Source organism: Saccostrea echinata, unplaced genomic scaffold (assembly GCF_033153115.1).
Source record: "Saccostrea echinata isolate AGI-Se365-2 ecotype Australia unplaced genomic scaffold, CSIRO_AGI_Sech_v1 ptg000025l, whole genome shotgun sequence".
NCBI classification, from domain to species: Eukaryota; Metazoa; Mollusca; class Bivalvia; order Ostreida; family Ostreidae; genus Saccostrea; species Saccostrea echinata.
The window spans coordinates 17,390,001-17,403,421 of NW_026889774.1; the positions used below are offsets into that span (position 1 = coordinate 17,390,001).

Genomic DNA, 13,421 nt, shown 5'->3' on the forward strand with positions numbered 1-13,421 from the left:
TGTTAAAACATCGTTTGTCATGAATTAATTTTAAATCTGTTCTTGTACTATACATGTTTACAAGTAACCACCTTATGGAAAATTTCTACATCACATTGGGTTGCATCACCCATTATCATATTTTTAGATTAAGCGCCATTCGGACTCCTCGGCCTATTCCTTCATCTTCATCTTTATCTGATAAGGCAAGGGAATCGACCAAGGTGTCTCGAATGAGATAGCATTATAGCATGCTGCAGTTTGATGTGCAATGGATTAATTCATTTTGTGTTATAATTTGATTATATTTCATGAAGTTGACAGGACCTATGACAGTTGGTAAGTACAAGTTTAAGTATAGTGGGGGTAAAATAAACCAAAAGGATTAGGTTAAAGTTCAAAACGGGTCAAAGATCATCGCTTGCCACAATAGACGAATGTCATATTGTGATTTTATCTCCCGTTGTCAATGTGACATTCAGTTACTGTCATTACTTGTGCAGATCCAGAATTTTTTTCCGGGAGTGGGGAGGATGGTTCACATCTCAGTCAAAATATTCCAGCCCAGAATTTCCTGACAAGCAGGAGAAAAAAACTGAAAACAAATAAACAAAATAAAAACAATGGTCGTGGGGTCAATTTTTTCTAAGTTAAGGGGATGATTTCCAGAGTCATTTTTTATTTGCTTCAGTATCAGTGGCGGATTTAAGGGGGGGGGGGGGGCGGCGTAAATCACAGTTTCGTCTGGAAAATGTAAAGTAAATATTTCTACTTGGTAGACCTCATTTTCACCCTACAAAATCTCCAGAATCCAAGAGCTTCCCAAACCTTAACCCTGGGCCCTCACCAGGGCTTTGCTCTGGACCCACTGGGGGCCTCAAGGCTAACTTTGGTGCCCCCTCTAACTTTAATTCCTGGATCTGCGCCTGAGTATATAGTCTTGTTTAAATAACAAAGCATATTCCAGGGGGGGGGGGGGGGGGTCCAATCTCCCTAGTCACTCCCTGTCCCTGAAATTACAATTAATTTTATGACTCCAAAATAGTAGGTTTTTTCTCATTTGAATAATTATACATATTTTGTTTCTTGTGTTTACATTATGTCTGTCTATTTGTCTGCAGAAACTTTTACCTTGCCTATAAGTGTTAAGTGGGATGGGCTATACACATGGCTTGCATATTTCATAGGTTAATTCCTTGTGACATAAGATCTTTTATTTGAGTAGTACCATGAATTTTGGCCTGTTGATCACTTGACCTTGGGTTTTTAAACATTTTTACAAGAAAAATACCCAACTTTTAACTTAACCTAAAAACTGATCAGTAAGTGCAAGGGCTTTCATGCTTAAGATGCGTATTCATTGTGAACTGTCAACAGTTATAAATATGCTTGACCTTGACCCTAGAGTTTGAACCACTTAAAAAAAACGTTAACCTTGGCAATAAACTTTTGAACAGGAAGTACTATGAATTTCTTATTTCACATGTGTATTCCTTGTGACAAGACTTTCTTCTGATATCAAAAATTTGAAACCTTTGACCTTGACCTTTGAGTTTAACATATATTTGAGAAACTTCAAAGCCATAGACTTCCATACAGGGGCATCAGTGTTTCATAAACACATCTTGTCTTCATTACTATTTGGTGGTGTCTCCATATGAGGGAAAAATTCCCATGAGAGATGTTTTCACAACATACAAGCAAATTACTAAAGAGAAAATATAAAACAGGAATATGTTAGTCATATCTCTGCATGAAAAAAAACCCAGCTTTTCAAATACTGTAAACATTGTAACCCTTTCAAAACACTCATATGAGCTTTCCTGGTTTCCTTATCATATAATGTCTGTTGTCCATCTGTTCATCTGAAATCTTTTTACATTTTTAACTTCTCTGGAACCACTGGGCCAATTTTACCCAGTTCACATAGAAATATATGTACATTTGTACGTCAGTCTGTCCATCTGTCTCAATAAATTTAACCGTGGTCATCACGGTCATATCTATTGAATGAGAAGAGACAAGGCATTCATATTAAACTTATGTATTAGTATTTATCTGTGAGAATAGCATGATTTTTAGCTCACCTGAGCCGAAGGCTCAAGTGAGCTTTTCTGATCACATTTTGTCCGTCGTCCGTCCGTCTGTCCGTCCGTCCCTCCGTCTGTCCGTCCGTAAACTTTTCACATTTTCGACTTCTTCTCAAGAACCAATGGGCCAATTTTAACCAAACTTGGTACAAAGCATCATTAGGTGAAGGGGAGTTTAAATTGTTAAAATGAAGGGCCAAGTCCCCTTACAAGGGGAGATAATCAAGAAAAGACAAAAATAGGGTGGGGTCATTAAAAAATCTTCTTCTCAAGAACCACTGAGCCAGGAAAGCTGAAACTTATGTGGAAGCATCCTTGGGTAGTGTAGATATTAAATTGTTAAAATCATGACCCCCGGGGGTAGGGCGGGGCCACAATAGGGAACCCAAGTTTTACATAGAAATGTACAGAACAGATCTTTAAAAATCTTCTTCTCAAGAACCACTGGGCCAGGAAAGCTGAAACGTATCTGGAAGCATCCTGGGGTAGTATAGATATTAAATTGTTAAAATCATGACCCCCTGGGGTTGGGCGTGGCAACAATAGGGAATTCAAGTTTTACGTAGAAATCTATAGAACAATTCCTTAAAAAATCTTCTTCTCAAGAACCACTGGGCCAGGAAAGCTGAAACTTATGTGGAAGCATCCTGGGGTAGAGTAAATATTAAATTGTCAAAATCATGACCCCCAGGGGTAGGGCGGGGCCACAATAGGGAATATAAGTGTTACATAGAAATATATAGAACAAATCTTTAAAAATCTTCTTCTCAAGAACCACTGGGCCAGGAAAGCTGAAACTTATGTGGAAGTATCCTGGGGTAGAGTAGATATTAAATTGTTAAAATCATGACCCCCGGGGGTAGGGCGGGGCCACAATAGGGAATCCAAGTTTAACATAGATTTATTTAGGAAAAATCTTTTAAAAATCTTTTTCTCAAGAACCACTGGGGCAGGAAAGCTGAAACTTATGTGAAAGCATCCTTGGGTAGTGTAGATTCTAAAGTATTAAAATCATGAAAGGGGAGGGGGTAGGGGGCATGATAGGTATAGCAAGAGGGGAAATCTGGTAAAGAACTTCATCACCCAAGTTACTCAGGTGAGCGATGTGGCCCATGGGCCTCTTGTTTTTATATGTGATCTAGAAGTTTGATCTACTTGCAAAAAAATATTTTTTTTGAAATTCATCATTTTGAGAGAGAAAACTTAGGGCAATCATAATTATACATGCATGTATATTATTACCTATGATAAGACCATTCCAAATAAATCATGACTTTTGACTCTGTGACCTTGACCTTGAAGCTTAACCTACTTTTCAAAAATGTTGCATTTGCTTATAACTTTTGATAGAGAAGAGATATGACTTTCACATTTGACATGTACATTAATTACTCATAAGAATTCAAGATGTTTCCCAGCATGTGATGCTTTTTTACCCCTGGACATTGATGTTTTACCAAATTTTCTAAATATTTAACTCTCCTAAAAGATGATTAGGCTTCTGAGTAAAATTATGGAGGAGTTCAGGGAAGACGGGGCTTTTTGCATAAAAAGTGTCATTTTTTGACCCCCATTTGACCCCCCGGGGCAAAATCAAAATTCCAAAAACTTACTGCACATCTACATGACACCACCAACCATCTCCCAAAAGATGATTAGGCTACTGTGTAAAATGTAGGAAATGTTCAGGGAAGACAGGGCTTTTTGCATAAAAAACATCATTTTTCGACCCCAATTTGACCCCCAGGGCAAAATCAAAATTCTGAAACCTTACTGCACATCTACATGACACCACCAACCATCTCCCAAAAGATGGTTAGGCTGCTGTGTAAAATGTAGGAGGAGTTCAGGGAAGACGGAGCTTTTAGCATAAAAAACGTCATTTTTCGACCCCCATTTGACCTTCCGGGGCAAATTCAAAATTCCGAAACCTTACTGCACATCTACATGACACCACCAACCATCTCCCAAAAGATGGTTAGGCTACTGTGTAAAATGTAGGAGGAGTTCAGGGAAGACGGAGCTTTTAGCATAAAAAACGTCATTTTTCGACCCCCATTTGACCCCCCGGGGCAAAATCAAAATTCCTAAACCTTACTGCACATCTACATGACACCACCAACCATCTCCCAAAAGATGATTTAGCTACTATGTAAAATGTAGGAGGAGTTCAGGGAAGACGGGGCTTTTAGCATAAAAAACGTCATTTTTCGACCCCCATTTGATCCCCCGGGGCAAAATCAAAATTCCGAAACCTTACTGCACATCTTCATGACACCACCAACCATCTCCCAAAAGATGATTAAGCTACTGTGTAAAATGTAGGAGGAGTTCAGGGAAGAAAAGTGTGACAGACGGACGGACGGACAGACGGACGGACATGAGTAATAACAATATACCCGAACTTTCTTTAGAAAGTGCGGGTATAATTATGCATCTTTGTGTAGTTTACTCGTGTGCCAAATTATATTGAACTCAGAACAAAATTGTAGGAGCAGAAGCATTTTGAAAATATTTCACAGAAATATCTATTTCTAGAAACCAAGGCAACACTATTCAGTGAAATCAAAAACTGATCATAATTGTATCTTAGTGTAGTTTACTTGAGTGACAAGTTATACATATGTAGTCGCCCGCGTGGCGCAGTGCTTAGAGCGTCTGCTCTAGAGCCGCGAAGTAAGGAGTCAATCCTTACATCGCAGGTTCGAATCCCATTGTGGGACGTGGAGACCGGTCCTTCTGATATAGCCATATAAACTGAGGCCCCGTGTTGCAGTAGGTGCTGGCATGAAAAAGATCCCTCACTGCTCAAAGGCCCTGAGTGCCGAGCACAGGACAAAATTTGTAGCCCTCCACCGGCAAGTGGTGGCTTCTCCATATAATTGAAAAATTCTTGAGAGGGACATTAAACAACATACAATCAATCAATCAATATACATATGTATTGAAATTAGACTAATATATAGAAGGGGAAGCTTTTCTAAAGTAATTTATAGAAATTTGTATTTTTAGTAACTACGGCAACATTTTTAATTGAGATCAAAAACCGATAAACAGAGTTATGTATCTTATTGTAGTTTACTTGTCTGCCTAGTTATATTGAAATCAGACCAAAACTGTAGGAGGAGTAGCATTTTGAGTAATTGTTTCCAGACAGATGGACAGACAGCTACACAGACTGCTAGATGAACAGATATTTTTATTTATAAAAATTTTGGATAAAACTGAATTTATTCCGACCTCATAATGGTTAACATTTACTTATCTTCCAAGTTTCAGAAAGTAACTAGTTAAAAGTCAATCTTTCAAAGGAGCATTCCGAGTTGTCCACTCTGTATTTTTATAAGATTCCATCAATGTTTATACCAAATATCTAACCCATATATATTATCCGAATTAATCAAATACCTGTATTCAAAAGACAAAAATAAATTAACATGTTTCTAACTTACATTTCAAAGATTCAATTTCACTTCCATCATCTTCTGACCCAACTGAACTGTCATCCTCACTTGAATTTGATGAATGCTCAGGATCTGTGTCTTTATTAGTTTTACCTTTTCGTCTTCTGGAAATTTTCATACTACTGGGTCCTGGCAGCTTTATAATAAAGTATTTATATTTTAATTTTTTAAAATTATATTTAAGGCCATAATAAATAAATTGCCAGATTCTCATTCGAATTTTTTTTTTTAAATTGAGGCGGGCGGCTTTTATTTTACATATTTTTTTTTTCAATTTTGCAGACTTTTATTGACCTTGTCAATCAGTGTAATTTTATCTACAATACCCGAATAAGAGTCATAGTAAAGGTCCAATTATCTCTTACTTCACATCATCACCAAACTTTTTCAACCAATGACCTTTGTTTAAAATATATACACATGTATTACAGCAATTACCATCTTTTCAGCGGTCAAAATCATGTCGACTTTCACGGGATTTAAAACGAAAGTAGAATGGTAGATGTATACCTATGGCACGCCGATTGCTTCAAAATTATTTTCTGCACAACGATCACGATTTTATACACGAGCTTGATGGAAAAATATACACGAGTAAAATAAAAATGCACGTATCGGTAAAAATTGCACATAGTTTGGAAGATTTTAACACAAACATAACGAAAAATACACGAATCCGAAATTTTTTACACGATTAAGGGTTATAAAATGCACAAACGTAAAATCAAAAACTGCACGAGCAGAGGAAACTAAAAATTACACAAACAATTTTTTACTGCGCATACAGCTGCGCATATCATTATTATGCACATATATAGAATATTAATTGTGTTCTTGGTTTTCTGTACTCTTTATCTCTTCATGAATGCTGGATGTAATCGAGAGAAAATGGCGTTGACGATAATATGCATGTTTGTTTGCTTCTTTATTTCTTTGCTAAAACTCGATCCGATTTCTAGCTAATGCCAATCTAACGAATGAAATGTTTTCTTGTGAACTGTGTGAAAAAATTTAAAAGTTGTTCGGAGATATTATGTTTTTCTAATATTGACCGAGATCCTAGCCAAAATATGGAGGTATTAAATGATGCCGGACATAAATTGTAACTAGAAAGGAATCGCATGTCTGTGTTATAATGCGGGGAAAAAAGTACCATTCCATATGATTCACTCGACTCCAAACTAAAAGTAATAAGCTCTATGGCCTTTTAATATTCCTAACTTATAGATACAACTTTAACGGGAAGTACTTGTATAAAATAAAATTAACACATGCGTAATAAAACGATTAATAAAGTGGATTCTTCATGAAAATGATGGCAGAATTATTGCTGATTATAATCATTAAATTGTAGAATTTATTTTGGTACTTCTCGTTTGTACTATAATTATGAATTCATTTGGGCAATTTTTTTTTTTCATTTAGGAATAGGAAATTATTCAGTTGGCTGGATATATTTTTTATTTTCAGAAAGATTAAAAATGGGGATTACCTGACCTTAGATATACACAGTATGTTTTAAAGGTCAAACATAAAAAAATATTTTATTTCTAATTATACATTTATCTTTACTTATAAAATATAAGGATATCAATTTTGGTTGGATATCTGTAGCCTACACTGTTATGAATTCCTTAAATGATATCGCATATTTTCAGTCATAAACTACTCAATAAAAGACATTCCTAGGGGTAAGCGTTACCCTCATTCGTAATGGCGATTACTTGATAAATGTTTTCACTTTTAATAAAAAGGACCAGATAAAGGGAAAATATATATATTCTATGTACTTTATGTACATGCGGTTTTGTGTTTTGTTACTTAAAATTTGTCCAAATGAAATAACAAAACTCTACTCAAATAATCCTGGCACCGGTAAAACATATCATTAGTGGCGGATCTGGTTCGTGGATTGATTGAGTCGCAACATCTGAATCTATGTATTTATTAATTAAAAGTTTCAAATCGTTGGACCATAATGACACATCAGAAATTTTAAAACATAGTGAATTACGTAGAATGTTACAAATAAGAAAATGGGAATGGATTTTATAATAAAAAGAAAGAACATAGCACATGTTTTATCACCCTTGAAAAATGCTAATAAATCATGTTCTTTATGGATCTCGAGGTTTGACAAATATTGTCCAAGATAACAATTCTCTTTACATTTCGAATTCGTATGCTTTCGAATTCGTATGCATAAAATTTTAATTATTTTCCGAACACTAATTTTTTGTAATAACACTTTTTTACCCAAATCTATAGTCATTATAAAAAGAACATGACTTTATAGCAATATTGTACATGTGTATCAATGGCATCAACCAGGTGTTTTACTTTGAGCATGACAACGAATAAATATAAGAAAACATATGATAAATAGAAACCTCAAGAAATCTTTGTTTTATTACCGTGTGCAAATTTATTATTGTCAAAATCTGCATTGAAAATAAATATGCATGTGTAGCCAAGTCCCAGCTAATAAAGTTCATCTTATATGTCTTCTTGAATTTGGTCTTACAATACCGTTATAGTTCAGTTGAATTGCAATCCAGATTTCGATAGACTATTATATGTACCCTTAAATTCTTAAAAAAATATTTCAGGCACGAAGCATCAGGAGGGGTCCCCACTTTTTTCCAAACATAACCCACTTCTATTGTAAATGTCCACTGAAATGCTGGTTGCCCCCCCCCCCCCTCTTTGTTGTAGGATAGTTTAAATCAAAGTAATTCGGTATTATAATGTGTTTCGAAAAGAAAATGGAAGGTGGAACCCCCCCCCCCCCCCCGAAATAGGATTTTCGAATTTGGACACTTTACCTTTTTTTTTGCTTGTCAATGTTTTTTTCAGGTAGGTTGTCAAAAAAATTTCTGGCTGCCCCCCCCCCCCCTTTTGAAAAACCGATACCACGTGCCTGTACGTTATAATTTTTAAATTTTCTTAACTCCTTTATATGCATTTTAACTATTCAAGATAGACTACCGCCGGTGCATTAAAAACAACATAAATAAAGCTTTAATTCACATAAGTAAAACGACTGTATATTTTTTTCTACATTTTCATGGAGTTTTATGAAATCACCACACGTTGCTCAAAAGTTAAGACTACATGTACTACTTTGTTACATACATATATCAAAATGTGAGATATGCGTTTCAATATTAAAATTTAAGTTGCACAATTATTTACTCGATTTTCTTTACTGTTGACTTCCAAAATGTCTTCGGTCAAATTCCACAACCCAGATGATCGCAACATTGCCTCAAAGTCTTTGTATGAAGTGCTAGTAATCTTTAATCAAAAGGTATTATTGGTGTGTCAAAGAGCTATAAATCGATTAGCGTACAGGTGTTTTTCGTTCCAGAACCATGCAGCAGGGAGAGATCTCTGTATGAAAAGGTCACGCATGCACATCCTTGATTATTACCAAAAGTACACACAGTGGGTGGTGGAGGAGAATAGTGTGATTTGTTGTTAAACTACTGTATTATATCACATGTTGTTTTTATCTATTTTTATTTAGGCCTATATGTCATTGTTTTAAACTTTCAAAAGAAATTGCTATATAGAGGATTGACATACTTAAAAAATCCAACAATTAAACACACAACTGGTAATATGCATCCCCTTTTTTTACGTTATCTATACATGTATTCTGTGTAGAATGTTTTTTTATTCGGGGGTGTTCATATACTACAAGTTGAAGATTGCGTGCCTGTCAATTTATCTACATGTATAATATACGTTGTACATATTCTTGAGAGTCTAGCGGAATTTTAAAAGAATCTTTTTTTAAAAAGAATACTCGTTACTCCTCCTTTTGTATTTATAATATGTTTCAAGCATCCAAGCCACATTGAGCTGTTCTCTAATGAATATTAATGAAATGTGCGCAATGAGGATGATTTGCATATTATGTCGATGTTGTATTCTCACTCGTGCAGTTTTCGTTTTTACGTTTGTGTAATTTCCTCACTACATCGTGTAAATATTTTGTTGATTGTGCAGTTTTTCTATAGTTTGTGTAAATTTTAATAACTTCGTGTATATTTTCCTCACTTTGTGTAAGTTTTTACTTACTCGTGTAATTTTTGTTTAAGGTCGTGCAGAAAATAATTTTGAAGCAATCGGCGTGCCATATATACCGATTCCGATCAGAATTACGACATAGAAAAACAGAAATAAAAAAAATTGAGGCGGGGCTTTAAAATCGGGGCGGGCGGGGATGAGAATCTAGGAATATTTTTATTATGGCCTAATGTACATATACAATACCATAGTTAAAATATGTAATGAGAGAAGCATTTGCATTTTTTATGATAATAATAACTTTTAACTAGATATCAGATGAGATGGTGGCCATCTCAAAGGGCCCCGCTTTCAACAATGAACATGAAAATGTAAGGTAGTTTAAAAGGGTTTATTTTGAAAAGGAACATTTGTGTACTACAGTAAAAGTAATTTAGTATGACTTCGCAGATATTGCAAAGAGCAAGAGCCATGTTATACATAAAATGGCCCTGTACTTATCTCAAATAATTAACTATCACCCTCTTTCCCATTTCATATATCAAAATAAAGTATACACTTGGTTAAGTATGAGCCAGATTGGGCCAAGGAGAGAGAGGATATGCTCCAGACAAGGATTTTTCATATAATTCTGCTATGACCTTGACCTTTGAGCTAGAAACATGGTTCAAGGTCACTGCACACTGCTTACCCAAAGGCACTCTGTGAGTGAAGTATGAGCCAGATTGGGCCAAGGAGAGAGAAGATATGCTCTGGAGAAGAGATCTTGAATGGACTGACGGACGGACAGACAGATCACTATAGGGCGCCGGCCAGGCGGGGCCGTAATAAAACCAGGAAGTTTAAAAGCTAAGTTTCATATAATAGAGGCCTTTCATCTACATATAACAATTCAGTTTACACCTTTCGATAGGAAAATTTATTTATCATGATTCTGCCCCTTAATTCCAATACACCATGAGAAAGTAAATTAAAATTTTTTGCATCAATTGATCCATTGATTTCTTTGCATAATAAGGTTAAATTTGTGAAATATATTCATTTAGTTTCATTATTTTAACTTACCTCTGATGTTGAATCAACTACTTCTACAAGTTTTCTTTTTGTTCCTACAATAACAATTATGGTACTTAGTTACATGTAGGTATAAAAGGGTCCATTAACTGGTATCAATATGATCAAAGTAATACAATAAGACAAGAGGCCTAAAGCTGAGTAACTGTACAACCTATGATTTCTTCTTAACGCCTTTCAGTTCAGGTGAACTTAAAAATTGACACACGGCACAAATGACTATTATCTCTTTAAGCCTTTGGCTTAGATTCTATATAATTGATTCTATATATTGTTTAACGTCCCTCTCGAGAATTTTTACTCATATGGAGACGTCACCGTATGCCGATGAAGGGCTTCAAATTTTGACCTTTACTCGGCACTCAGGGCCATTGAGCAGTGAGGGATCTTTATCGTGCCAATGCCTGCCGCTGGCACGGAACTTTCACTTCAGAGAGCGGAGCGCATGGCTAATGAACAGTTGCTACCCGGTTTACCGACTAGGTCAGTCGCGGCCGAGATACGAACTCATGACCTCCCGATCACAAAGCGAGCGCTCTACCGACTGAGCTACCGTGAACGGTCCTTTGGCTTAGAAGATCTAATAATAATCAGGGTAATCATGATTTCCCCAAAACTTCTTCTCCACTCTTAAATCATATCTCAGTTTAGACATCTGTCTTTAAATACAGGTGACTCTTGGTGGCTCAATTTCAACCTCTCAAAGTTCTCTATCTTTTGAAGAGAACCTCCGGTCCCGTTTTTTTCCTCTGTATAATAACTAAGTTTATTTATCAAGTTTATTTATACCTGATCTCTCGAACTTCTGATTTTAGAAGTTTTCTATCTCTCAATCAAAAACATGGGCCCTGTCTTACATATTTCATTGAATTTTACTCTCTATCAGAACTGATAATGGATTTTCTGTACTTTCCATCTCTTGAACCTCTTGATCTCTCAAACTTTTCTTGCAGTCCCTGAACTTTTTGAGATCTAGAGACACCTACATTATAATATCATCCAAAACAAGCATCCCTTGCCGACCGGTCACACCCACAGTGTGCTCCTCTTTATTATCGAGAAATAAGTGGAAAATCCGTCGTCAATTCAGTGTATAATTAATGGACTAACAATTAGTATGAAATATGTCAGTAGGGATTTTACTCAATAGCAAATTGTATTTGCTGACAATTCAGGTCATTGTATCGACCATAGAACTTATTAATTAATGACTTTAAATGATACTGCTGATGTTACTGTTTCATCATGAATTGCATGTATACTTATATAAGGTTATATAATTTCATAAATATTATATCTTTAGTATATCTTTTGTATTTTATTACATAATTGAAATATATACTTTCAAGGCGTAACATATGAAGGAATGGTTATGACAATATGGTTTAAATAATACACAGTTAGACCTCTACAAGTCATAAGTATCAGCCATTTACCTTTCACAAGGCCTGATGAACTGCCAGCTTTGAAAGGCTTCTTTTGCATCTGCGTAACTGTGAAAGAAAATGAAGCAATAATCTGACTCGAATTAAAATCATGACCTTTCCAGAATACTAATAACATAAATAAACAGCAGGGTTTGAATGCATAAAATATCTAAGAATTTAGCTTTTAGAAAAGTTCTTGCAGATACTTTTACTTCAAAACTTTTTATCAAAACTCAATTTTTATAACATTATTTAATTTCAACAATGTTAATGTTTCATTATTCAACCAAAAAAACTGCGCAAAAAACTACAAAAAAGCAAGGTTTATGAGGGACTATTTCTTGAGGTGGAAGGATACTAACCAGATAATTCTGCAAATCTGCACATTTATTAAATTTAATATCTTGGAACTTTACCTCCTGTCACATACTTTTACTTGGAAAATATTTTCCATTAATATTGCTAGGAAATATAGGTCTTAATTTAAATTTTAGAACAAGTTTTACACCTACTTTCAACAAATTTTTCCAAAACGAAGATGTGTAAAAAAAAAATTGAAATACAATTTACACCATTTTTCGCCTGAAAATCACATATTTTGACCAATATGTCGAAATTATCATCACTAACCCCAACTTTTTCTTTCATTATTTTTAAGTACTCAATACTTGTGACTGATCGGCACTTAAGTTGTAAAAAGCTTGATTTAAGAAAATGTTTTATATTGCCTTTTTAGTTTTCCAATAAGTACTTTATATTTTCGAATATCTTACTTTTTAGTTCAAAAGGGTCACACAATAATTCACGCGCATTCAAAATTTGTTCAATGATAAATATTGTTCAAAATATTTTACCTAAAATAAAGTTACCCCAAAATCAAGTTCAATTTTCACGTTTTCCAAATTATGGCTTAATTTCCATACAATTGCAGATTTAAGCACTATATAGGATGCCCTTATTCCTGAACTATTGAAAATGACCTAAGGTGCGCTTATAGAGACAGGGGCATTTAATCTGGATTTTACAGTTACTGTATTATAAAAGGAAAATAGCTTACCATCAAGCATTTTTAGAGTATCCAAAGCAGTAATCCAGGCATCTTTTGTAAAGTACTTCTTAGCACCAGCTTGAACTTTCTTATCCACAAGTAAATCCTTTCTATGCTTTAAATCCTCTAGTAGAATAGTAACATCCTCCTCCTGAACCTGTCTCGTAGAATCCAGCAGTTCCAACACGGAGACATCTTGTGCCATCAAGCCTAAGAATTCTGCAACATAATTATATGAGATACATGTAAATGTTTGTTAAATGATTCTCAGTCAAGCTTTTCTTCTAGTGATAATGGAGATCCA

The 13,421-nt window shown here is 35.0% G+C and overlaps 1 protein-coding gene and 1 long non-coding RNA gene across 2 annotated transcripts in view; both read right to left on the reverse strand.

Annotated features, from left to right (window-relative positions):
* Nucleotides 1-13,355, reverse strand: part of LOC133192077 (uncharacterized) — an 18,926-nt gene extending 5,571 nt beyond the window's left edge. The window contains exons 1-4 of the mRNA XM_061327927.1: nucleotides 13,127-13,355; nucleotides 12,079-12,135; nucleotides 10,634-10,677; nucleotides 5,522-5,669 (exon numbers count right to left, since the gene is read on the reverse strand). Coding sequence (XP_061183911.1) covers nucleotides 5,522-5,669; nucleotides 10,634-10,677; nucleotides 12,079-12,135; nucleotides 13,127-13,322 — 445 coding nt within the window. The 5' untranslated portion in view covers nucleotides 13,323-13,355. The remainder of the gene's footprint in view (nucleotides 1-5,521; nucleotides 5,670-10,633; nucleotides 10,678-12,078; nucleotides 12,136-13,126) is intronic.
* LOC133192084 (uncharacterized) lies at nucleotides 5,795-9,836 on the reverse strand. The gene is made up of 2 exons (XR_009721783.1): nucleotides 9,685-9,836; nucleotides 5,795-6,043 (listed from the first exon to the last, which is right to left on the reverse strand). It is a non-coding gene; the product is annotated as an uncharacterized LOC133192084 (long non-coding RNA).
* Nucleotides 13,356-13,421: the final 66 nt, after the last annotated feature.